The sequence below is a fragment of the Sorex fumeus genome, unplaced genomic scaffold (assembly GCF_029834395.1).
Source record: "Sorex fumeus unplaced genomic scaffold, SorFum_2.1 ptg000083l, whole genome shotgun sequence".
In the NCBI taxonomy this organism is placed as follows: Eukaryota; Metazoa; Chordata; class Mammalia; order Eulipotyphla; family Soricidae; genus Sorex; species Sorex fumeus.
This window is the reverse complement of record NW_026606140.1, coordinates 12,417,423-12,444,137: the sequence shown is the minus strand read 5'-3', so window position 1 is coordinate 12,444,137 and position 26,715 is coordinate 12,417,423. Positions and strand designations below refer to the sequence as shown.

The 26,715-nt window shown below is 58.3% G+C and overlaps 1 protein-coding gene across 1 annotated transcript in view; it reads right to left on the bottom strand.

The window, feature by feature from the left end:
- KSR2 (kinase suppressor of ras 2) overlaps positions 1 to 26,715 on the bottom strand; it is a 334,988-nt gene that overhangs the window by 227,384 nt on the left and 80,889 nt on the right. Inside the window, exons 2-3 of the mRNA XM_056131018.1 lie at positions 25,004 to 25,144; positions 22,117 to 22,267 (exon numbers count right to left, since the gene is read on the bottom strand). Coding sequence (XP_055986993.1) covers positions 22,117 to 22,267; positions 25,004 to 25,144 — 292 coding nt within the window. The remainder of the gene's footprint in view (positions 1 to 22,116; positions 22,268 to 25,003; positions 25,145 to 26,715) is intronic.

The window sequence follows — 26,715 nt, the reverse complement described above, 5'->3', positions numbered from 1 at the left end:
TTAAAGGGCTGAAGTGGGCTGGAGAGATAGCCCAGCGGGTAGGGCGTATGCTTGCATGCGGCCGACCCGGGTTCAATTCCCAGCATCCCATATGGTCCCCCGAGCACCGTCAGGAATAATTCCTAAGTGCAGAGACAGGAGGAACCCCTGAGCATCATCGGGTGTGACCCAGAAAGAAAATTTTTTGAAATGAAAAAATAAAAAAGAAAGCACTGAAGTGCGGGTCTGGCAGACGTAAGGCCCCCAGTCTGAGCCCTAGCATCTTACAGTCCACAAACACCGCCTGGATATGGCCCAAGCACTGGCCATCCTGTCTGGTTGGCCGAGCCTCACGGAGAGTCACCCCCGCCCCCACGTCCGGCAAGTTCCCTAAATATTGCTTGGGAATTCCCCCCTCTTAAAAAAATAATAATAAAATGATAATAATAAACTGTGGAGGAAAAACAGAAGTGGAAATCAAGTGAAAATGAATGAGCTGATAAAAGCAAACTTCAAGATCAGTGATCGGGGTGGGGATGTGACTCAGGGCGGACGCTGCGCTGGGCCTGACAAGTCCCCGTTTGCAGGCCTGCACCATGCGCCCCTGGCCATGCCAGGAAGAGCTCTGATGACCGTGAGCACCACTGGGCCAAGTTCCACCCAGTGGCCACACCCTCCCCCCACCCCAGCACACACCGTGCCTGCTCAAAAAAGCTGCTAAGTAAGAGAACGAACGAGACGGACATTGTGGAATAGAACAAAAGGAAGCCCAAGTGTGAGGGCCAGAGTGAGAGGCCAGCGGGCAGAGGCTTTGCATGCCGGCGGCCCCGGTTCGATCCCTGGCACCACCTGGTCCCCAGGCAGAGGGCCAGGAGTGACCACCCCACCCACCCATCCACCCAACCACTACAGGGCGTGACCCCAAGACAGTAATATGAAAACGTGCTGCAGAATCTGTCTCTGTTTCCGTCTCTTTTTCACTGACGTCTCACTGGTCTTGCACTGGCACTCACGGGCAGACCCCGACCGTAGAGGCAAAGGCCTGCCCGTGGGCACGGCCAGGGCCTGGCCAGGAGCATTGCTTGATGAACCCACAAGGTCTCAGGGACTCTGCCCGTGAAAGGGGAGTTTGCTGGGACCCACTGCCCACGTCGGGCCCCCACTCACTCTCTCTCGACGTCCAGTGCAGGCCTGGCCAGGAAGGGACAGGCTTCCTCAGCACCCCGGCTCAGCCCAAGGCGGGGGACCCCCTTCTCCCACGCGCCTCACGTCTGCTGTGTTCATTCCTAACGGCACCCCAGGAGGGAAGGGGGGTTTTAGCCAGAGCTCCTCCACAGTGGCCCCCCGCCCAGCTGCGTCAGCCTGGTGGAGAAACAGCTGTTTTCTGGAGTCGCTGGCACACGCGCTCCACAGTGGGGAGACCCGCGGGAGTGTCCCCCGCGTCCTCCAGCCCAGCAGACACTGGCCCCCTAAAACAGCCACCTTCCTAGAGCGTTGCCGGCTGCCTCACTGCACGAGGGGCTCCATATGCAGGAACCCACCCGTGCTCTTCCCATGAATCCCTTCTCCCATCCGTTTTGCAGATAAGGCAAATTAAGGGGCAGAGAGAAACCAGGTGGAGTGTGTGGGGTTCGTCGGCCTGCCAGAGCCAGCGCACAAGCCCCTAGCCCTCAGTTGCTCTGTCGGGGGTGGGGGGGCGGGGAGGTGGGGTTCAGAGCCTGCGAATTCCCCCCTCTTAAAAAAAATAACAAAATAACAATTTTTTAAAAATAACTGAGTCATTAATTAGAGCCATCTAATGTCCCGTGCCGTTCCTGTTGGGGCCCGGCTGCCAGGCGTAGCCAGAATACCTGCTCTCAGCTTTTTCCCAAGTTCGGCACGGCCACATGCCAAGGACCAGGCGGGCCGTTTGTGGGCCAGAGCGAGCGGCTCTCTTCCTCCGGAAGAGAAAGTTTGCTGACAAAGAGGGTCCCCAAAGACCGACCGTCTGCGCGCATCTGATTTCCCGAACCGCTCTGGCAAAACTTCATTAGGCTCGGAGTGTGGCCTCGGAGATAATGAGCTGATTTCTTCCTCCCTCCAGCACCCGGGCCCGCGTCCCCAACAGGAACGGCACGGGAAATTAGATGGCTCTAATTAATGACTCAATAAATGGAGAAACGGGACCGGGGAAAGGGTGAACTCTTCGCCCGAATGATGGGCACACACAGCTGGGCTGGGGGCCAGCGCCCAGCGGGGGGCTCTTTAAGGAACAGCACCCCGGGAAGGGAGAGAGGGATGATGGGGGGGATGGGGGAGGTGCTCACCTGGCCCATGCCGGGCTGGTCCCATGCCTTCGGTCACCAGAGCACCGCCTGGCTGACTCCGGAGTACAGAAGGAAGTACAGAGGGAAACCCCGCACACTGCTGGGATGGTCCCAAAACAACCCCCCAGAGAGGTACAGACCCCCATTCCAGCACCTTGTCTCTGTTCTAGCTCTGTCTGCTCCCGGAAGGACCATATTTGCAGGCCGGCTCAATGATCCCCGCCTGCATTCAATGTCATGGCAGGGGATGCTCTGGCCGTGGGTCAAGAAATCAAAGATGGTTCCCAAGCCCCAGTGTCCCCACTGGACTCGGGTGATGCTCCCCAACGTCACTCGGACTCAGGCGCCAGCCACCCACACTGAGAGCCGGACCTTGGCTGTGTGGCCAGGGGGCAGCCCAAGCTCTCTGCAGAGTGGGCTGCTCGGAGCACGGACCTCAGCTCAGCCGAGATGCAGCAGGCACGGGGCCCCTGCAGATTCTTCTGGAGAGGGCTCAGGAGCACATCCGCTGTGCCATCTGAGAACATCCGCTCAGCCTGGGCATAGCAGGGCTGCTCCCCCGCCGGCCTGGGCCGTGCTGACCACTGCCCAGGGCCGGAACTCAGATGCAACCCTGGTGGCAGGGCTAGACAAGTGACATGCTCAGAGATGGGAACCGGAGGGTGCCTCAAAGAGGGTCCCCAAAGACCGACCATGGCCCCAGGACCATGGAAGAGTGGGGCGGGGAGGGCTGGACAGGCCTGCCCAGTGAGAAATCCCCAGGGGAAGCAGACATGCTGGATTCCAAGAAGAGACGACAGGAAAGACGCAGAGAAGGTTCTCGCCAATAAACACATGCCACAGGAAGGGTCCCTCCCCGTCAGGGTCTGCCCTGACCCTGACCCTGCACCACCCCACAACCCCCACCAAAATAAAACCAGGAGCTGGAAAGATAGCACAGTGGGTACTGCATTTGCCCTGCAAGCAGTCAACGCACATTAGATCCTGGTATCCCAGATGGTCCTCAAGCCCACGAGGAAGGGTCCCTGAGCACAGAACCAGGAGTCAGCCCTGAGCACAGCCAAATGTGGCCCAAAAACCAACCAAACAAACAGAAACAAAAAACCCAAATCAGCTTCCCCTTCTAGCGCTCAAAGTTCCGTCCAGTCGCGCCACCAGCCCCCGCGCACCCAGACCCCACCAGGGTTGCACAATCCCCCATCGAACGTCTGTCTCCGTCTCTCCGTCCCCCAACACCACGAGCTCTAGGGGGCCCCAGTGACCGCCTGGACCCTGACATTGAGCACCGGCATGAGAGGAGACGCTGAGTGGGGTCAGGGGTGGGGTCTGGGGAGGGAGAGGAGATCAAACACATGAAGGGTTAGAGGGACAAATGAAGGCCAGGAAGGGGTGGCCGGTGGGGGTGGGGTCAGCGAGGTTGCATGCGGGAGGAGCCCCCTTGCGCATGGCCAGCAGGCCCACCAAGAGATGCCTGCTGCCCGGTTCATCCTTCGAAACCAGCCGCGACGGCAGCCTCTGGGCGCTGGCCCCAAACAGGGGTCATCCCAACATCAGGGAGGACAAAGGCACACCCCTGAGGACAGTGTGGGGTGACCAGCCCCTGTGCTATCCAGGCTGGAGGAAAAGGTTTCCCGTGGGGGGGGGGGGTCTCAAAACAGGGCGAATGGGGTGGGGGCGGCTTGCTGTGTTGATTTTCTCTCTGTGAAGCCTTCAGCAAACAGCTCGGGAGTGAGCAGAAGAGGCAGGCTGCACTCCCTGGCTCGATCCTGCGATGGCCCCCCGAACCCCTCCCTTCAGGGGCCCCCCATCCAATCCCCCTTCCAAAATACAGAGTGGAGGCCAAGGTTCTGGTAAGAATAAACGCCGAGGGCACGGCAACGAGACCGGGAGTGGCTGGTGATGCGGCTTCATCTGGTGGTGCTGCTCATGGTACAGCTTATTTTTTTTGGGGGGGGTCACTCCCGGCAATGCTCAGGGGTTACTCCTGGCTCTGTACTCAGGAATCACTCTTGGCAGTGCTTGGGATGGGATGCTGGGAATTGAACCTGGATCAACAGTGCACAAGGCAAACGCCCTTCCTGCTACACTACCGCTCCAGCTCTTCAGTTTCCAAAGTGCGTCTGTGTCCTGCCCCTAACCCCGAACCAGAGGGAGGGACGGGAAGCCCAGCTGTCTGTTCTAGTCTTGCTTCACCTGGGTGCGGAAAAGTCAGAGGGAAGAATTCAAGCCTGGAGTGAGGCGAACAAGAATGCCCACCTGGGAATTCCCAGAATTACCTAGGAATCCTCAAGGCCTCTTTCCATACTGAAAGGCCCCACCAAAAAGTTGGGAGCGTGAGTCCAAAGGTGAGTGGGCCATCCGATTACTCTGGCTATACATCACCAGAATTTTCACAAGTAGAAATGATTTCAGTCTCGATAGAGAAAATAAACATCACTTGGGGCGCATCTCCCTACACCAAGGGAACAAGACACTCAGGTGACCTTGCCCCCACCTCCGTCCTGCAGAGCCCAGCTCCCTGGAACCTTCTGATCCCAGAGGAGGCTGGGGGCTAGGCAGAGGCCCGCGCTGCCTCCCACGGAGGCGATTGGATTAGGCAGGTTCTGCTTCCCTCTAAATAGATTACGCTCTTCTTGAACTCACTCCAGCAAGTCCCGGAAATTCAACCCAGGACAGTGCTGTGGTTCATTTTCAGAGCTCACTGGAATATGTTTAAGCATGTAATAAATACATTTAAGCCTAATTGGATAAATCACTAAATCAGATGGTTATCTTGCAATTTGCAAACCAGACTCGGGGCTCCAGATCCTGGGGGGGTGCGGTGGGGGGAGGAGGAAGGATGAGAGGAAACAGAAAGGGAGGGGGGGAGACGGGGGGGTGCAGAGAGCAAGGTCACGTTCCTGCTCAAGACCACCCACCACCACCACGGGCCGACCCCGCACACCCCTGACCCCAATGTTTTCCAGCGGCAGACTGGCTTCCAAACTGAGAAACAATGAGAGGAGCCATGACAAACCATCTAGATGCACTCCCTGAAAGTCAGGACCGTCCCCAAGAACACGAGGGCTGGAGTTCTGGGGAGGCATCTGGTCAACCTGCAATCACCAAGTGAAAGGATGCTCAAGTCCTCCTCTGGATATTGATGGCTGAGGTGTGGGTAGGTCCCAGCCCACAGCTGAGACAGAGGAACAAAGACTCGAGAATCCTAAGGATGGGGGTCGCAGACCCAAGGCCACCAGGGATGAAGCACAAGGCCTCAGGCAAGTGACTTAGCCTTGAGGGGCTTCAGTGTCTTCCCCTGCAAAACACTGCACCATTGAGAAAATCAAGGGAGGTAATGCCTCTTTTTTTTTTTTTGCTTTTTGGGTGGGCTGGAGCAGGTAGGGCATTTGCCTTGCACACGTCTGATCTGAGTTGATTCCTCCGCCCCTCTCAGAGAGCCCAGCAAGCTACTGAGAGTATCTAGGCCACATGGCAAAGCCTGGCAAGCTTCCTGTGACGTATTTGATATGCCAAAAACAATAACAACAAGTCTCACAATTTGTTGTGAGACATTACTGGTGCCCACTGGAGCAAATCGATGAACAACGGGAGGATACTGCTACAGTGCTTTTTGGGTCAGGGGTTGCTCAGGGGTTACTCTGGTTCTGCACTCAGGAATCACTCCTGGCGGTGCTCCGGGGACCATATGGGATGCTGGGAATTGAACCCGGATGGGCCGCATGCAAGGCAAACGCCCTACCCGATGTGCCATCGCTCCATCCTGAGGCAATGCCTCTCAAGCACCTACACTTGGCCCAGAGTCAAGAGCCCACATTACACACCACATTACCAGCTGCGTGATTTCTCTAGAACTTCCTAATTAAGTTATTCTTTATGTGGGCCTACAAGAGCCCTACTATAGCAGCTCCCTGGGAAAGTTGGTGTTTTCTTTTAATGAATACTGGTGGGGTAGAGACAACAGGAAGCAAAGCAGAGATGGTCCTGAGGCCTCAAGCGAATAGTGGGCTATTAGAAAACAGATCTGAAACACACAGAATGAAAATGCAAGTGGTGGTGGCCATAGAAAGTGCACAATGGCTGGAACGCAGGCTTTGCATGCAGGAGCCCAAGGATTGATCCCCAACACCACATGGTCCCTGGAGCACCACCAGGAATAATCCCTGAGCATGGAGTTGGGAGTAGCTCCAAAGCACTCCAAGTGTGGCTCCAAACCAAATTGTTTTTAAAAATCCATATGCTATTAAATACTGGAACATGAATTGCAAAGAAAAAGACCCACATTGGGCTGGAGTGATAGCACAGTGGGTAGGGCATTAGCCTTGCATGCGGCCGACCTGGGTTGTATTCCCAGCATCCCATATCATCCCCTGAGCACCACCAGGCGTAATTTCTGAGTACAGAGCCAGGAGTAACCCCCGTGCATTGCCAGATGTGACCCAAGAAGCAAAAAGAAAAAGAAAAGAAGAAGAGAAAAAGACCCACATCTCCCCAACATGTAACAGGGATATGATTTTGAGTTGGGAGGAATGGGAACGCTTTCCAGAGGAAAAGATATTGAAGCCAGAATCTGAGCATTCGGTAGGAGCTACCTAGGGAAGGAGGAGTCGGAGAATGCAACAGACAGAGGCCATAGCACAGGCAAAGGCCCTGGGGTGAAGAAAGTAGGCCAGGAACTGGGGGAAGGGAGGGTGGGAGTCAGTGTGGGAACAGGGTACAGAGTGAGGAAGAAAAGGGCAGAGATGAGGATACTGGGGATGCTGGGGGTGAAACCAGGCGGTCACGGGGTTTGCTTCACGGTCTGACACGCTTGGTCTGGCTCCAAAGGGACAAAGGCCCAGCAGGAAGCTCGTGTGGGGTCAGGAGCCGAGAGGGGGCCACAGCCGGCAGGAGGAGGAGCATGGGCACCGCCAGGCGAGCAGTGGGTCTGAGACACATTTCAGACACCGCCAGGCAGGCCTGGAAGGAGGGGGACTGGGCCAGGTGACTCCCTGCACCCCGGCTTCCACTCACACACAACAGAGCTGCCACGTACTGACACGGGGAAAAGCAGCGTCAGGTTCAGGCAGGGGAAAGGGAAAGATGGGGGGGGGGGGGCGCTGCAAGGACGGGCGCCCTGGTAACCCAGGGAAGAGAGGGCACACGCAGGAAGGAAGACCTGGAGATGGAGGGGCCACTGAGAGACCAATCCGAGAGGACACGGGTCTGACAACAGGGGTCGGTGACTGGGCACACGCAGGGATGGGTGGAGGGGCCGATGTGCATATACAGGGTGCAGGACGGCTATGCACTCAGTGATTGATGGGTCAGTGGGTCAGTGGGCAGACAGTTAGGCAAGTGAGTAAGTGGATGGGTGGGTGGGTGGGTGGGTGGATGGATGGATAGATGGATGGATGGGTGGGTGGGTGGGTAGAAAGAATGAATGGATGGATGGATGAATGGATGGACAGGTTTGTAAAGAAGGATGGGTGGGTGGTGGTTGGATAGATGGATGGAAAGAAGAATAAATGGGTGGGTGGATAGATGGAAAAATGGGTGGTGGATGGATGGATGAAGATGGATGGACAGGTGGAAAGAAGAATGGGTAGATGGGTAGGTGAATAGATGATGGATGGATGGATGGATGGATGACGGATGGAAGAACAAATGGATGGATGAATGGACTTTTTTTTTTTTGCTTTTTGGGTCACACCCAGCGATGCACAGGAGTTACTCCTCGTTCATGCACTCAGGAATTACTCCTGGCGGTGCTCAGGGGACCATATGGGATGCTGGGAATCGAACCTGGGTCGGCTGCGTGCAAGGCAAGTGCCCTACCCACTGTGCTATTGCTCCAGCTCCTGAATGGACTTTTAAATAAAATAAACAAGTGGAAATGGATGGAAAGAAGAGAGCATAGAAGAGAAAGAGCGAGGACTGAAGGATGGTGGGTGACTGAATGAATGGACGAATAAATTCACCCGCTTTTCTGATCCATGTTCAGGACACCGTCCTCCTGCCAGTTTGCTGCACCTCTGCTCAGCCACCAGCTGAAGCCCCGGCCCTTCCCCGGCACTGAGGGACTGACTTCCTCTCTTCACACCGTCCTGGCTCACTGTCTCAGGTGGGCAGAGCAGGGGGAGGCGACCGAGCCCCGGGACGGAGGGGGAAGGAAAGATGCAAAAAGACACAGAGGGAAGAAACGCCAGCAAGAGGCAAACGACCAACGGCCCTTTCAGAATGAATGCCTCCGAGGGCGAGGGTCAGGCCTGCCTGCTCTCCAGCTGTCCGGACGGTGACAGGGGAGACGCACAGGAGGAGTGAAGGCTGACCTCGTGGCGCTGCCTGGCATTCCAAGGCAGGTATTAGCATCCGCCAGACGCTCTGAGAGACAAGAAGACGGACAGAGAATGATGGAGGCGTCGGCTTCCCCACTACCCTTCCCCCACACGAGGGCTCAGCTCTCTCTCCCCACAGGCCTGCTCCCGGGGCCCCACGGTTCACTTCCGGCTCAAAAGCCATCAAAAGCTTGAGAGCAGACCCCAGACTGTTCCGCTTGTTGAAAGGGAACAGGGGGAAGGTTGAAATCCATCCCAGCGTCAAGAAAGGAAGACGGGACTTGCTTGCTGGGGCAACTGGACACCAAATGCCCTTAACCCCCAGCTGCTCTGGACTCACCCCTACAAGCCGAACCTCTGCCACGGGGATGCAGCCTGCGCCCCAAGTAACCGCACCCATACCCCAAGGAACTCATCTGCCCCCCAAGTAAATTCACCCGCCCTGGAGAGGGCAGTGGTGACGGGTTCTGGCCATAGCGGGGAGACAGTTCCAGGTCAGGGGGTGATGCTTGTATGCCCTGACCTGGGCTTGATCCCCAGCACATGGACTCCCAACACAATGCCAGGTGTCAGCCTGGAGACCCCAAGAACCACCGGGTGGCTGGGGTGGTCCCTGGCAGCGCAGGGTCTGAGCGGCACCAAATTCTCCTCCGTTTTCACTGAATCACAGGCACCATTCACTGAGGTCACCTGGGGGCACCCTGTGCTCCCTCTCGGAACCTCCTGGGAGACCAGAAAGATAGAAGGATGGATGGATGGATGGATGGATGGATGGATGGATGGATGGATGGATAACAGGTGGATGGATAGGTGTGTGGACAGATGTATGCATGCATGGATGGATGGATGGATGGATGGATGGATAGATGATGAACAGATGGATGGACAGATAGATGGACAGATGGGTGGATAGATGGACAGATAGATGGTAGATGGTAGGTGTATGAACAGTCGGTGGACAGATGGGCGAGGAGCTAGGAGGATGGATGGATGGATGGACAGTGGGATAAAGATCTCAGGCACTGGGGCCTGTCAATTGTCTTTACTACTTCCAAGCTGTGTCCCCTTGGCACTGGCTCACATCTAAACCTCAGCTTTCTCACCTGTCAAATGGGGTTACAGTGGAAACTCCCACACAATGTCACTGTGAGGAATAAATCCAGTATTTAAGGCAAGTTCCTGGTACAGAATTAGCCAGAGGCTCCCAAATTCACTTGGCCTACAGCACCCTCCTCAGAGAAAAAGAATTACTGAGCAAACCTGGCAAGCTCCCCGTGACGCATTCGATATGCCAAACACAGTAACAACAAGTCTCACGATGGAGACGTTACTGGGCCCGCTCGAGCAAATCGATGAACAATGGGAGGACCGTGACCCCCTTAGGAAATCGAGCTTCTTTCAGCGAACCAACAGAAGGCGCCCAAAGATACTTTCCTCAGCCCCTGCCCTGTTGTCCCAGTGCCTGGGGGGGGGGGGGGGCAGGAAGTGTCCCCACCTTGGAAACACTGGAAGAAGCAGTGGCCCCACCTGAGGCACAAGCGTCACAAGTTCTTCTTCCAATTTATTTACCAAGCACGTCCCAGTGCCCGGGCCCCGCGACTCGTGTGTTCTCGCACGACCCCCACAGCAGCGGTGGTTCCACCATGCCTTGGAGATGAGACCAGGACCCAGAGAAGCTAAGGACGTGGCACTAGGTCTCACAGGGCGCAGGTCAGGGCTGGCCGGGAGGCACCAGGGCCAGTGCTCCAAGCGCTCACCCAGACATAAGGACAGCGTGCAGACCAAAGTGTGCTCACTCGCACCCGAGCCCCTTTCTCAAACCGTCTTTCCAAACTCCTGGCCAGAGGAAGGGCAGCAGGGTCTCGTGGCCCAGGCTCTGGGGCCGGGCTGGCAGGGTGGGCAGCTGGGGGCTCACGTGCCCCTGGAAGAGACACTTTCCAGAACCGGGGGCTTCTGGCTTACTTGGTTTTACTTTTAAGGCACAAACAGGGGTGCTGGGGGCTAGAGCAATAGGACAGCAGGTAGGGCGTTTGCCTCTCACACAGCCAACTCGGGTTCGATCCCCGGCATCCCATAGGGTCCCCCACCCACCACCAGGAGTAATTCCTGAGCGCAGAGCCAGGAGGAACCCCTGAGCGTCACTGGGTGTGACCCAAAAAGCACTGTAGCACTCTCCTCTCGTTGTTCATCTACTTGCTCGAGCGGGCACCAGTAACATCTCCATTGTGAGACTTGTTGTTACTGTTTTTGGCACATCGAATATACCACGGGGAGCTTGCTAGGTTCTGCCATGCGGGCGAGATACTCTCAGTAGCTTGCCGGGCTAAAAAAAATTTTAAAATAACAATAAAAAAAAAACGGGGATGCCGGGTTCAGGGGACCATTCGGGGTGCTGCGAGGTTGGCCCTGTGCGAGGCAAGCGCCCTGCCCGTGGGCCTCTTAGAACAGAGTGAACCTTTGGGGGACAAGGGGGCATCACCCCAACGCCACTGTTCCTAAAGGAGCCTTTCCCAGCTTCACTGATCCACCAGTGCTCGGTGGAGACCAGGACCTGCCCCTGAGCCTGAACAGAATCTTGGCATAAGAACACAGGGTGCGACTGTCCCCAACAACACAGACAAGCCACACACACACACACACACACACACACACACACACACACACACACAGGAGATACGCAGGGCTTCTCCGAGGAAATCTCGGAAATCTCAGAAGAGCTCTAGGACCGTGCGTGAGATCCTGAGCTGTCCATCCCGACAGCTGCCTGTGTCTGGACTCTCACCGTCCAGTGCTCGGGCACACAAAACTTCTCCGACCACCGGAGGGTGTGTTCTAACCGCTCTGGCTTCACAGGCGAGAAGTGCTAGTCCGCCAGCCCCTTGATACGAGCAGATGTGCACGTCCCAGACTGCCCTCGCCAGCCTGGCTGGCCCAGCTGCAAGGGTAACAGCATCCAAGGTCAACCTCGATGTCTTGGGGACTGCTCAGCCCCTCAGGGGCCAGCCAGGGGGCAGAGCACAGGGCTGTACCTCGGGGACCCACCCGGCTCTATGGAGCGCACAGGATGCTGGGTGTGTGTGTGGGGGGCGGGGTCTTCCTCCCAAGGTCCACTGACCACCAGACTCTACCGTGAGGACCAGGACTGAGCCTGCCAGCCTCAGGGCAGAGAAAGGGGAGTCCCAAAGGGGGGTGGTCCCTGCTGTAGACCCGGGAGTGTTTCTCTTTGTAAAGGAGGGAGGGATGCTCCTGGCCCGGTGCTCAGGGGAGCCCTGTGCCAGGGTTGAAGTGGGCTGGCTGCATGCAAGGCAAGCGCCATGACCCCGGGTCTCTCTCTGCGCCCCCGCCCCGCTCAGGAGACTAGGAGACATTTGGGATGGGTATGAAAGTGGGAAAAGGACCAGACGGGAGGGACAGTGGCCCCAGCACCAGGGGTCCAGGGAAGGCATGCTGTCCCCAGACTGAGGCTCGCGCCAGTGGCCACGGAAGACTCAGGAGCCACCACCCTGCCACTGGGGTGCCCCGTGCAGCCCCTCCCTCACCCCCAACCCTCCTCCAGGCTGACTCACGGGTGGTCACAGCACGCGTCTGCCCTCCTGGGGCATGTCTGTTTCCATGCCCGTCACCAGGCCTGCCCTGCCTCGCCCTGCGTCCAGCCTCCAGATGACCACCTGCTGCACCCCGGGGGCTCCACTGCAGGGACCCTCTGCTGGTACCTGGTGGTCCTGAGATTCTTCCTCAGACACGGGAAAGTCCCCCTGGGCCCCACACAACACCCAGCCCCAAGATGGGGGTCCCGAAACGTATGACAGAAGAATAGGGACTGTCCCCGACACAGGAGCAGAAACCAGGGACACGCAACAGGGAACCTGCAGGAAGTGGGACAGGGACACACGCTCCCCTACGGGACACTGGGGGCAGCTTCCCATCCCGGGCCACACCCCCCACCCGAGCACTCAACACTAGCCCCCCAGTGGTCAGGCGGGACAGGAACGAAGAGAGGACTGTGAGCCCCAGACAGGTTTCCCCTTTAAGGAGCAGGCAGCTGGCCAGATCCGACCTGCGGCAGGGCAAGGCTGGCTAGACTCTGGAGGAGGTTATGAGAATTCCTCAGGAGGCATCACGGAGACAAGCTTGTTATTAGCAACTCAGTCTGGGGTCCCCCAGAGACAGCTGGGGGGTTAGGATAGGGCACAGAGGGAAGAAAGGAAGGAAGGGAGGAAGGGAGGGAGGAAGGGAGGGAGGGAAGAAGGGAGGGAGGGAGGGAGGGAGGGAGGAAGAAAGGGAGGGAGGGAGGGAATGAAGGAAGGGAGGGAGGAGGGTGGGAAAGAGGGAGGGAGGGAAGGAGGAAGGAAGGGAGGGAGGGAGGGAGAGAGGGAGGGAGGGAGGGAGGGAGGAAGAAGGGAAGGAAGATAAGGAGGGAGGGAGAGGGAGGGAGGGAGGGAGAGAGGAGGGTGGGAAAGAGGGAGGGAGAAAAGGAGGGAGGAAGAAGGGAAGGAAGGAGTGAAGGAAGATAAGGAGGGAGGGAGAGGGAGGGAGGGTGGGAGGAAAAGAGGAAGGAGGGAGGGAGGGAAGGGGAGGGAGGGAAGGGGAGGGAGAAGGGAAGGAAGAAGAGAAGGAAGGAAGAAAGGGAGGGAGGGAGGGAGGGAGGGAGGGAGGGAGGAAGGAAGAAAAGAAGGAAGGAAGAAAGAAAGGAAGGGAGGGAGGGAGGAAAGGAAGGAAGGAAGAAAAGAAGGAAAAGAAAAGACAAAGGGAGGGGAATGGAGGGAGGGAGAGGGAAGGGTAGGAAGGAAGAAAGGAAGGGAGAAGAGAAGGAAAGGGAAGGGAGGGAGGGAGGGGGCAGCGCCTGAAGGTTCCTGGGGGAGAAAGGGGCTTCCAGAACGCCCACCCGGGCCCTCGGGCTCCCAGCAGAGGGGGCAGGAAGAGAAGCGAAGCTTGGCGAGGTGCAGGGCAGTGGGCTGGGGGCTGCAGGGCACGGGCGGGACCCCAGCCCCAAACTCAGGGGAACCTCCGGGCACTCACAAAGACCGTCTCAGGGAAGGAGCGAGTCGGCCCTGGCCCACATGTAGGCAGGGAGGAAACAGAGGAGAAGACCAGCTCAGGGGACAAAAGCCGACCTGAGGGAGACTCATCCAATCCAGACTGATGACAGGGAGCAGAGCAGGAGCCCAGGAGCCATCCCCGCGCTGGCCAGCAGGCCCTGCCCCCACGCCCCTGCCCTGCCCATGCTGTCCTGCTCTGTGGTGAGTCCCCCGCTCGGCCTGAGGCCCGGCCACATCACTCAGCCGGTGGCTGCTGTGATGACCAGGGCTGAGGTGCTCGCCCGGGTCTGCGTGGGCTCAGGGGGTACGTCTGGCCGTGGTGCTTGGCACATGTTTGGCGTGGGCGGGGGCCCTCTGTCGCGGCACCCCCCCCCCCCACGGCCAGCCTGCGTAGCTGAAAGCTCCTGCGGCAAGGGGTGGCATGAAGTCTGGCAGTCGGAGCTCCAGGATGGCGCATGAGGGGCCACCAGGGATCGAACTCATGACCACATTCAGGCTGTGGCGACAGGGCCAGAAAATGGCTCCAGGGTGAAGGGGCTTCCTCCATTCAAGCTGAATCCCAGACCCCACAGGGAACGCCCTGAGCCCTGCCAGGAGCAAGCCCTGAGCACTGCTGGATGAGCCCCTCCCCCAAAAATCAGTCAATAAATAAACTGAGCCCAGGGGTTCCGGGCAGCCCGTTAACCCCCGAAGCTGGTCCCTCCCCTGAACTCCAGGAGGGGTTAGAAGCGCCGATGGCAGTGCCGGGGCCCCTCAGAAATGCCGTTCCTCCCCGACTGTGGCCCCCCTGCTCCGGCGCTGAGGAAGGCCTTGGGGTTTCGTTCTAGATCCTGCCTCGAGTTGGCCAGGCCGGGCTCAGGCACCCACCGTTTCCGGGACTTGACATTCCCTGGGGAAGGCGGGTGCCCAGCAGAGATGGACGGAGGGACAGGACAGCAGGAGCCCCTGGAAGTGTGATGGCGGGGAGCCGGCCGAGGGGCACATGGCCCAGCGCCAGCACGCCTGAGACGGGTCCACCCTCGCAGGGAGGGCAGCCAGGCCCCGTGTCCACCCCTGCCGGCCCGTCCACGACGGGGCCCTCAGGCAGGAGCTGTGTAGCTGTTCCCCTGCATCTGGATGTGTGAAAGAGGGTCCTGGGCGAGGCAGGGAGTCCACGCACATGAGAGAATATGTGTGTGTGTGTGCGTGCGCGCGGGAGTGCGAGTGTGCATGCAAGCGTGTGTGTGCGAGCATGTCGCCGTGTGAGTGGGAGCATGTGTGAGCAAGTGCCCACGTGTGTGCTGGACATGTGTGGGGCTGCACCGTGCGTGTGCTTGTGTGTGGGAACATGTGTGTGTGCCTGTGTGGGCACGGGTGTGTGCATGTCCGTGCCTGTGGGTGCCTGTGCATGCATGCGTGCGTGTACATGTGCGTATGTGCGTGTGCGTGCAGGTGCTTCTACAGCACGCGTCCGAGCGTGCCTGCGTGTGCGCGCCCGTGGGCAGGGGCTGTACCCCAGCTCCTCGCTTTCCTCTGGCTCCTGTAAACGTGGGTAAGGCCCCCCGGGAGAGCCGCGCCCTGGGCCGAGAGGCCGGAGCCCAACTCAATTACGCTCCCCGCCCGGAGCCCGTCTCCCGCGCCTCTGGCTTCCATCTGCTGCGATTCCCAAGTCGTCATGGCTTGTCATTCTCAGCTGCGGCGTGTGGGCTGGGGCGCCACTAGGGAGTGAGGCTGCGCCCGGAGGGGAAACCAAGGCCGAGGTCGGGACTCGACGTCCGGGCTGTCTGATGGGGGGTGCTGGGACTCGGTGGGGAGAGATAAACCCCTCCCCTCCGATTCTCCACCTCCAACTCCCAGAGGCTGAGAAGGTGGAAAAGCCCCACCACCCACCCCGGGGGCCGGGCAGGTCAGTAGCAACAGGCAGAGCCCCCAGCCCTTCTGGCCATGGCGGGGGGGGGGGGGGGGGGGGGGTAGGGGAGGGTGTAGCCCGGGGCACCCCAGAGTGCCTTAGGCTAGAGCCGGGGCACCCAGCGTATGCTCTGGAAGGAAACGCCCCAGGAACATCCCCAACCTCTGAACCAGGCCATGGCTGGTGTCGGTGACACTGTCCCCTCTGCAGGGCAGGAGCTCCCTCAAATTCAAGCTCAGCGTCAGGAAGGGTGAAGTCACGAAACGCGCTTGTGAATGGGTGGACATGGAGAGCATCACACCAGGCGAAGCGAGTGGGAGGGGGAGGGCCAGGGAGAGAGTGGCCAGAGTCACTTGTGGGGAGTACATCTATGAGGAGACTAACACCCAGGGCCCGGGGAAATGGGGGCCAGGGGACTGGTCAGTGGTTGAAAGCTCGCCACAAGAGCGTGTGGGGGCGAAGGGTAGGAGAGAGGGGGAGCCAAGGGGACAATAATCATTGGAAACGATCATTTTGGATAAGAACTGAGTGTGGAAAGTCGGGGAAGGGATGAACCTGATAACCTTTCAGTATCTGTATTGCAAACCATAAAGCCTAAAAGGGGGGGGGGAGGGAGGGAGAGAGAGAGAGAGACAGAGGGAGGGAGGGAGGGAGGGAGAGAGAGACAGAGGGAGGGAGGGAGGGAGAGAGAGAGAGAGAGAGAGGGAGAGAGAGAGAGAGAAGTACCTGGTATATTCTCATAGTGATGGCGGGCTGGAAGGGAAACTGAGACCACTGGTGGTGGAAGATGTGCACTGGTAAGGGACAGGTGTGGGGCTATTATATGACTGAAACCCAACCATGAACAACTTGGTAAATGTGGATATCACTGTGGTTTAATTTGAAACAAAATTTTTTTCGTTAAAAAAAAAAAGTTCAAGCTCAGGTCTGGGAGCTGCCCGCAGCCGCCACAAGGGGGCGCCACCGCCCCAGACCCAGGCCCGTGCAGGGCCGGGGACTGTGCCCTGGGCGGGGGTGGGGGGGACAGGCTGGAGGCCGAGGAACCCGCGCCGGGCCCCGGCCTTTGGGTCAGGCGATCCCAACCGGACTACCAGAACCGAAGCGAGATGCCGCCAGGCAGGGGGGTGGCCGGGACAGGGTGGACGTGCCCCTGACCCCTCGGACGGCTGCTTCTGAGCCGGAGACCAGAGTCCGAGGGGCCGGGCTGGGCCGGGGGCGGGAGCGCCCCGGGGAGCTGGGCCCGGGCAGCTGGGCTGGGGCCTGCGGCTCTCGGGCTGCCCGACCAAAGCCCCGGGTGTCCCCTCCCAGGCCCGGCGGCCTGCGCTTCTCTGCCCCGTTCCTTTGCCCGCGGCTCTGCCGGGCTCCCGCACACCTGGAACCACCCCGACCTGGCCCCCCGCTCTGGTCCCACCTCCCGGCTCTGGCAGGGTTGAGCTGATCTGACCGAGCATCCTTCCAGTTTGCTCAGTTCAGCACTTGCCGGAGAAAGGTGATGAGGTGGCGCCCCCTGGTGGCCACCAAGATTCATCCCGCAGGGGTGCCGGTGGGGTTCCGGGGGTCGCCAGAACTGAGCCCCGGGGAGGAAAGTTCACTTTGGGGTTCGCAACAGGCAGCTCAGGGACCCTGAATGTTTTTTTAGTTTAAACAATGAAAGCTTTATCTCTGCAGCTTTGGACACCGAAACTTCCCGTTAAATTCTGCTAAGGCCGTTTCCTCTCTGGAGAAGTCTGTGTTCTCTCTTGAATGCTTGTTCCTCATTTTCTCTCCACTCACTTTTCTCTAAGTAGACTTATTTCATGGGATAGGAGCAAAAATTCTTATACAAAATATTAACCAAAAAAATCTGGTTTTCTGAAAGGATACACAAAACTGATCAAACACTAATCTCAGAGGGGACAAGAATGAGAAAACCCTATTTAAAAAAGAAAAATCTACAGCAAACAAGAAATTACAATTGACACAACATAAATCCAAGCAACATATGATATCTCTATGAATGTCTGTGACAAGTCAACTGGAAAAGCAGGAAGAAATGAACAGAGATTGAGAATTTTGAGACCTCCCAGGACTAAACAGGGAAGTTGAAGAGAGTCAAAATCAGGGGCGAGCCCAACAGCACAGCGGGGAGGGCGTTTGCCTTGTAAGCAACTGATCCAGGTTCTATCCCGACATCCCATATAGTCCCCCGTGTACCACCAGTGTAGAGCCAGGAGTCACCCCTAAGCACCACCAGGTAGTACCTCCCCAATAAAGCAAAAAATAATAAAATAAATTTTTAAAAATAAAAACAGTCGAGTCCCCCAAAGAACAAAAGGCCAGAACCAGATAACGTCACTCACGCAGTCGCCTTTCAAACTTTCAAGTAGCGTCTCATACCAACTTTTCTCAGACTCCTCTAACATTTCCGCGGTCCAAATGACCCTGATCTAAATCTAGAAAAGGACAACATATACAGAAATAAGAACAATCAATATGCATGGAAACGTACATGGAAAATTTTCGCCCGAATCTTGGCCGAAGTCAGCAACGTTGTAGTGGCTTTCATACCAGGGATCAAGGTGAATCAACTCAACCAACGCAAATCAACTAAGTCTTACACCGCACAGCCAGAAAACAACCTGAGGGGGCTGGAGGGATGGCACAGCGGGGAGGGCATTCGCCTTGCACACGGCCAACCCGGGTTCGATTCCCAGCATCCCACATGGTCCCCCGAGCACCACCTGGAGAATTCCTGAGTGCAGAGCTAGGAGGAAGGCCTGTGCATGTCTGGGTGTGACCCAAAAAGCAAAAAAAAAAAAAAGAAGAAGAATCTGAACATCCCCAAAGTCAAGGAAGTAGTTCAAAGGAGCCGTGTAGGAAGCGTGAGTCTGATCCCTAGTGGCCCAGGGACCCCCACACCCCGCTGACCACTCTGCCCTGCAGGCCCAGAAACTGACCATCATCCCCTGACTTTTTTCCACGGGCAACGAGCTGGGGTTTGGGGGCGGAAGCCGGCCCTGCCCCTCGGCCCGCAGCCCGCCCTGCCATGGGGGCGGACAGGCAGTGGCAGGTCCAGGCAGGGAAACAATTGGGGTGCAGCGACCCGGGGCGGCCGGGGCTGCTCCCGGCCGTCCGCCTCATTTCTCCTCCACAAAGTGCCGGAGGGAGAAAGGGAGAGACAAAGGCGCTAAAGAAAGAAAACGAGCAGATGACGGAGCTAAGGCTAAACCAAGCTTGCGCCCAAGGGTGGACTGACGCAGCGGGCTGGGGGTCCACCCCCACCCCCAACGGGTGCTGAGTGCCGGAGGAGCCGGGGGTGAGGGGGGACACAGGGACAGGATGCCTTCTGCAAATGAGGTCAGAAGGAGACCCCCAAATTCCAAATCCCACGGGAAGAGTGAGACATGGTTGCCCAGAGGACCCCAGGCCCCCATGGGAGTGACCCCCCAGGAATGAGGGGGCTTCCAAGGAACTCACAGTCCAGTGTGGACACAGACAAGCCAAGTGGACACAGAAATAGGTAGGGGGGAGCTCGGTCTGTGGACAGAATCTCCTACACACCTGCTGTGTGACCAGAGGCAAGTGACTTACCCTCTCTGGGCATCACTGCCCTGCCCGCCCTTTCTTCCTCCCCTTGAGCACTCAGTACAGTGAGTCCCCGATAAAGGGCATTTCCACGGGAATGAGGCACCACTGGGCAAAGAGAAATTCCCACCCCCACCCCCACCCCCAGAGCCTTCACCCCCTCTCCTCCTCCCCCCGGAAGTTCTGAGATCTCTCCCGGCACAGTGGGGGTGGTGTCTTCATTTTCGTCTTTTCCAACCAGGGTCAGCAACACTTCCTGGGAAGAGCCGGAGAGGAGAGACTGGCGGGCTGTGGGCGCGCGCCCTGTCCACCCGTCCACCCGGTGGGTCGGACTCACTCCCGCAGGCCCTGGGCACAGACTCGTGGGGGCCCAGGCCCAGAGAGGGGAGCAGGAGCCCAGAGAGACCAACAGTCTCACACTCTTAAAGGGCCCTTCCTGCAAGTGTCTGGTTCCCTGAGGAGCAGGGAGGGAGGAGGGGGGAGGAAAGGAGGGAGGGGGGAGGGAGGAAGGAAGGGAGAGAGGAGGTGGGGGGGGGGGGGGGACGGGCGGAGAGGCAGCCTGGGAAGCTTCACAGCTCCTGCCTCTGCACTGGGCTGAGGTGCACAGTCCCAGGCGACCTCTCCAGTCTCCCGGCCCGGGGTCCTGTCCGCTTGCCACTGGCCCGAGGGGAATGGACCGGGGGGGGGGGGGGCGCCCCCCTGTCCGGGGTGAGGAGGGGCGCAATGGGGCCACAGGGACGTTGAGGGCCCCACCCGCTCTGGGTCTCCTCGTCATGTTTCTTGTGTACCAACAGCAACATGGTTACCATGGAGCCCACCCGAGCATGGAGCATGCGAGCATCTGAGCATCGAGCATCTGTGGTCAGCCGCTGCCCCCACCCCTCCCCGGGGAGCAGCAGGGCCCTTGGTGAGGGGAGACACTCAGGGAGGAGCTTGGGCTCACTGCTGCCCCCAGTGGGCACCGGCCGCAAGTGCAGCAGGGCCTCTCCGGCCACCTGCAGTCAGGAGGGACGGACGGACGGACAGAGGTGGGCATTCAGGGCTGGTGGGGACCCTGGACACGGCTTTGTGTGGGAGAACAGGCATTCACCCCCTATTTGCCTGAAATGGGAGATGGGAGGAAGGAATGGGGGCAGCGGCTGGGCGGGAAGACGGAGAGGAGGGCACTGGGCTTGCATGGACGGAGGGAGGAAGGGAGGGAGGGAGGGAGGGAGGGAGGGAGGGAGGGAGGGAGGAGGAAACTATTCGTGGAGGAATAGCAGAGGTTTCAGGAAAACATGTCCCTGGAGCACTTTTCCCGGCGGCAAGCAGCTACAGGGGCGAGGGCGCAGCTGGGGAGGGTTTTGTCTCCGGAGCACCGGGGCCAGAGCCCCCGCTTCGGCCAGGCAAGGAGCAGCAGGCCTGCAGGACCAGCAGGCGGGCACAGCTGGCGAGGGCAGGCACCTGGTGACCGGGACGGCGGGGTGCTGGGAGGCCCATCCCCAGCGGGCAGTGGGCAGAAACGCCCCAGGGTGCCGGCGAACCCCAGCTCAGGGGGCAGCCTGGTCTCCGTCCCTGATCTCCGGGATCTGCAGGCAAGAAAGGACGCAAACGGGCACGCCCAGGACCCGCCCTCAGCCTGCCCAGTTTGTGTAGCGGGATGAATCCTGCAAGGCAGGGACAGCGCCCCGGTCCAGCGCAGAGGCCAACAGCGCCACCCGGTGGCCCTCTTCTGAGCACGGAGCTGCCCCCTGGACTCCAGATTTGGGGGGCCAGGGAGGAAACCTCATGTCCCCGACTACAGTCAGGAGAATCTGAGCAATAGTGGAACCAGAGCGATAGCACGGCGGGGAGGGCGTTTGCCTTGTGCACGGCCAACCAGGGTTCAATCCCCAGCACCCCATAGGGACCGCCGAGCACCGCCAGAGGTGATCCCTGAGTGCAGAGCCAGGAGGAACCCCTGAGCATCGCCGGGTGTGACCCAAAAACTCCTCCCAAGGAGCTGGAGAGATAGCAGAGAGGAGAGGGTGTTTGCCTTGCACGCAGCTGACCCGGGTTCGATTCCCAGCATCCCATATGGTCCTCTGACCACCGCCAAGAGTAGCCCCTGTGCATCACCAGTGTGACCCCCCAAAAAAAAACAAAACTCCCCCCAAAATAATATGGATGAGGAATCTCAAAGAGAAATGATAAGCACTCTGCACCTGGAGCCACAGATAATTTTGCTAGATAATAGTAATGATACTATGATAATTGGATCATTCTATCTCTACTGGTTCAAGTCCCTCTAGCCATCACCACCTTCCAGGAAGAACCATGCCAGGGGCCTGGCATGGTCAGCCCAGGCTTGACCGCCAGCAGGATCCCCTGCGTTCATGGGGGCAGATGCTGAGCGGCATAAAATGTGCCTTTCCCCCAAAAGAGACAAAGTCCACCAAAGTGACCACGGTCAGGCCCAAGAGGGTCGGGCTTGGGTCATTTTACTTGTTGACTTCCTTAGGTTCTTGGCGATTCTATATTTTTTTACACTTAAAAAAAATGAAAAGTTCAGGGCTGGAGCGATAGTATGATGGGTGGGGTGTTGGCCTGACACGTGGCCGACCCAGGTTTGATCCCTGGCATCTTATATGCACCCCCAATTCTCCCCAGGGATGATTCCTGAGTGCAAAGCCAGGTGTAAGCCCTGAGCACCTCGGGACGAGGCCCCCAAAAAGCAAGAAAATAAAGATATTGTCCAAAAAACAAGAAAACAAGAAAATAAATAAAGATATTGTCCCTAGACACAGAGGCACTTCAGAAATATAGAGATGACCCAGGTCCATCACACACACACACACACACACACACACACACACTCCCCCAGGCTGCTGGATCCGAACCATCCAGAACCTGGAACCTCCCCTGGATGGGCGCCCCGGGGGGAGGAGGGGTGCTGCGCTGCCCCTCCCGCTTCCCAGCCCCCCTCCTGGGTCCTCTGAGGACCGGTTCTGCCACCCTCCTCCCTCAGCTCTGCCCCCTGCTGGCCACCGGCGACCCCGCCTCACCTGCCCTGTGGACGTTGCGCAGGCAGGTGAGCGAGGCGTTGAGGCGGGCGCACTCCTCCTGGTTCACGCCGTACTTCTCCACCGTCTGGCACACCTGCTCGTCCGTCATCTCCAGGAGCTCCTCCAGGCTGAGCTGGCTCGGGGTGATCTCCTGGCGGGGGGGCGGGAGGGTCAGCGGCGGGGGGCGCCGGGCTGGGGGGCTGCTCCAGCCCCACTTCTGGGCTGCCCGCCCTCAGCCTCGGGAGCCCACCGCCAGCACGCGGGGAGGGGGGATGTGCTTAGTTTGTCTGTCTCTTCCCTGCCCCCGCCAGCCCAGAGCCCCCCGTGGGCAGTGCTCCCTGTCCCTCCTCCCCGGACGGACGGCCGGTATCACCGCACGTGTCCCAAACCCCGGGTGTGACCCCAGAGCAGAGCAAACCGGAAACCCCAATTCCCGGTGGCTTCTCTTTACTCCGGACCCAGCCCAGGGTCATGCCAGGTGGGGACCCAGCAGGCGGGTGCAGGGCCGGGGGACAAACTGGCTGTGTGATGGGCACCCAGGGGACACGCAGAAGGGGGTCATGCTAAACCCAAGAGACAAAGTGGCAGGGAGGGACAGGGCCAGGAGTGGGGGAGGGACACCCAGAAGAGCAGGAAACAGGAAAGGAGGTGGGGAGGGGGGAGGCATGCTCTCCTCACCCTCACCACGGCCCCTGCCTGGACCAAAATGAATTCCAAGATAGCAGACTATGGACAACCAACCTTGAAATCTGTCTACATTTATGCGTCTATAAAAAGAAAGTCTTCACTTTACAGCACGGAATGGTATCCAATGGCTTAACATAAAGTATTGTTATTATTAAAATAAGATATCTAAGGGATATCTAAGGATGGAGCTATTTAAGGGTAATTCCAGAATCTAGGGCAAAACTGTGGGGCACCTCTGCCCTCTTGTGGCCATTTTTGTGTATTGCAGTCACATCTCTCCCTCCCTCCCTCTCTTCCTCTCTGTCTCTATCTCCCTCCCTCTCTCCCTCTATTTCTCCCTCCCTTTATCTCTATCTCCCTCTCTCCTTACCCCCTCTCTCCCTCACTCTCTCCCTTTCTCTCCCCTCTCTCCTCCCTCTCTCTCCCTCTCTCTCCCTCTTTCTCTCTCTCCGTCTCTCACCCCCCTCTCTCCCTCTCTCCATCTCTCACTCCCTCTGTCCCTCTCTCTTTCTCCCTCTCTCCCCCCTCTCCCTTTCTCCCCCATCTCATGCTGTGTGTATCACTGTCTTCTTTTTGGATCAGGATTCCCCTTGTGCCTTTTTTTTTTCACTTATGCATTCTAATCCTACAATTTACCATTAACATGCAAGTTTTGGGTCACCAAAAATAAATATGACATTTAAAATGGAGAATAAATCTGAGCCAAAAGAGCAAGTGATGACGATGATGAATGTATTACGTTCTGCTCTTCATGGGTTTTAACATCACAAGGACTGCGTGTGTGTGTGCGTGCGCGTGTGTGTGACAGAGCTGCGCTCTTCAGGTCACCACTGGTCTGTAAGTAGGACAGTAAACCAGATGGGTCAGGCGGCAAGCAAGTGTGACCCCAGGCTCAGCGCCCATTTTTCTTCAGAGGGCGCCCTCTTCTGGACACGTGCGAATTACAGGGGACGCTGGCACCCTGGCTCCGTTCCCGCCGGCCACCCCGCCGGGCTGGTCCCCTCCCCGCAGTAAGGTGAGGGGCAAAGCCCGGGAACTGCAGGCAGGCGGATGGAAAGGAGCTAAACTACAAACCTGCAGGACCTGCAAGCACCTGCAAGGACCTCGATTCAGGGCACTGACGCCAGTCGGGCCTCAGGTTGGACGTGGTGACCAATTTTTCAAGAAAGGAGACATGTGTATTAATAAAAACTTAATTTTTAAAAATTAGCGGGGGGAGACTGGAGAGCTAACACAGCAGGTAGGGCATTTGCCTTGCACGAGGCCAACCCGGGTTCGATTCCCAGCATCCCATATGGTCCCCTGAGCACTGCCAGGAATGATTCCTGAGTGCAGAGCCAGAGTAACCCCTGAGCATCGCCGGGCGTGACCCGAAAAGATAAAACAAATTAGCTCAAGCAGAGCTTTTGGACACTGGTCTCAGTCAAACCGCGTCGGTGGATTGGGGGCGGCGGGCAGTGCTGGGAAGAGCTCGGTGGGCTGCAGCACATCCTCTGCCATGGGGGGCTGCTTCCAAGCCCCCACTGCAGGGTCTGGGACCACTCCGGGGAGCCGCCCCCGACCCACGGCTGGGAACTTCCCCTGAGCATCGCCAGCTGCGGCTTCAAATCAAAGGGCAATAAAACGGGGGAACAAATGCCCCTCCCACGGTGGTTCTCGCGGGATGGTGGCCACGATTTGGCTTCCAGGAAGTGTGGGGACCCCCCGGGGCCAGCGGGTGTCAGCTCTGTCCAAGAAGCAGCGGGTTCTGCCTCACACGCTAAGTGACCGGACAGAACCGGGGAAGGGGCGTGCCCGGGTGCTGAGGAGTAAACCCGGGGCTCCAGCGTAGAGCAAGTGCTCCAACCAAGCCCTTGCACCTTCTCTCCAGTCCGGGGGCCGCGCTCCGGCTCGAGTGAGGGATTGGTAAGTGGAAACAGATCCTGTGCCTAGGAACCCCCTCTGCTCGCCCCCTTGGGCGCCTGGAGATGCCACGCCTTCAGCTAGGCGCGGGGCAGGGGCGCAACCGTGGGGCAGGGGGCGCGCGGGGCAGGGGCGCGCGGGGTAGGGGCGCGGGCGCAGGGCAGGGGTGCGGGAGGCAGGGGTGCGCGGGGCAGGGGTGTGGAGCAGAGGGCGCGCGAGGCAGGGGCGCGCGGGGCAGGGGTGCAGAGCAGGAAGCGCACAGGGTAGGGGCGCGCGGGCAGGGGAGGGGCGCGGTCACCTCCAGAACTTCCTGGCGCACGTCGACGATGCGGAACCAGTGGCGCAGCTGCGGAAAGCCCTCCAGCTCGGCGGTGCGCTCCTGCAGCGCCACCTTCTTCTTGCAGGACAGCTGCCGGCTGAAGTACTTCACCAGCTTGCTCTGCGGAGACACGGTGGGGACGGAGGGAACGGGCGGGGGCGGGGGCGTGATTTTAGGGAGCAGCCAGCCCCGTGCCCCACCCCACTCCCACCCATACTGCTGGATCCACTGTGGCACACCCCCCCCGCATGGGCCCCTCGTCGTCCCGGGTGGGGAGCGGGGGGGCCTCTGGCGTTTATCCATCTTCAGCCCCCGGTGCCCGGCAATCCCACTCTTGCGAATTTGTGGCATTTCTTTCTGCCAGCAGAAACGCCCCCACCCCCCACCCCCCCCACCCCACCCCCGCGGTCGTGGGATGAGAGGCAGAGGGTTCTTTCTCACGGCTTTGTCCGCGGTAGCCACCAAGAGCAAACACCCGGGTGTCCATCCGTGGGCACCCACAAGTGAGGTCATGACACCCTAAGAACCCTACAGTCCGCGAGCCAACAGGCGGATGGATGCGCGCGGCGTGGTCCTGATGCAGGAGCGCCCAGTCAACACAAGCCCGCGCTGCTCCCCCTGGCGGACGGCCGTGCAAGGTGCATGCTTTTATCTCCCTAAAATCACTGGCCCCCTGGGGTGCCCCCAGGGAAGGGCGGGGGTAGTGGGGTGAAAGTGGGGGCAGGGGTGGAAAAACCCCTGTTTAGACCCTCGGGTTTAGATCCTCGGGACGTGAGGTGAGCTGCAGCCCAGGCTTCTGAGGGAGAAAGACAGAGAAAGGGAAGTTGCGTTGCCTAGCGGGGATGGAGTTAGCACCACACAGAAGGGAGGCGGGCACGTGGCCAGAGCAGGAGGCAAGCGCAGGACCCTGCCTTGATCGGGAGGGGAACAAGAGGGGCGGGAGGAACTGTGGTTGAGGGTCTCTGGTTCAGGGGCGGGGCACATGCCTTGCAGGTGTGAAACTCCAGGTTAGAACCCCAGCATCACAAACAAGAGCAATATCAGTAATAATAATAGCTACCCAAGTGACAAATCTCATCTTTGGCATTTACCATGGATTTAATAAAGACAAATGAAAAAGCACGAGGTGACTTAGGTGTCCACAGGGATTTTGGTTTGGTTTGGGATTTACTGGGGGTTTTTTTGGGGGGGGGATGCATATCAAAGCACACCCATAAACTTGGATCAAGGGAAAGCTCTAGAACTCCAAGAACACAAAATTCAGGGCAGGGAAGGGAAACCGTGGGTATCTGCTCCTTCCCACTCATTTCCCTTTTTCTGGAGAGAAGTAAAGGCTGGTCGGCTTTAGTTGTTCAAGTGTTTTGTATGTTTGTTTTTAATTTTTTTAAAAAAGAGAAATAAAATGTCCCAAATTTAGAAATATGTCTCATATTTCTGCACTGCCCAGGATATCACTCTCAAACCGCTAGAGTATCTTTTACCATGATCAAGCATTACTAATACCTAATTTAATATATTTTTAAACCCTGTAATGTTCCAGAATGTGCTCAACTAAAGCCCGCAAAGCTTATCGATGAAATTAAACAGCACTTTAATTTTTTTCTCAAGTCTCTAGGCAAGTGAATGATGTGATTAAATCTCTGCTTCCAGAGATTGGTTAGAAGCAGAAACTGGATAGCGGGAATGACACT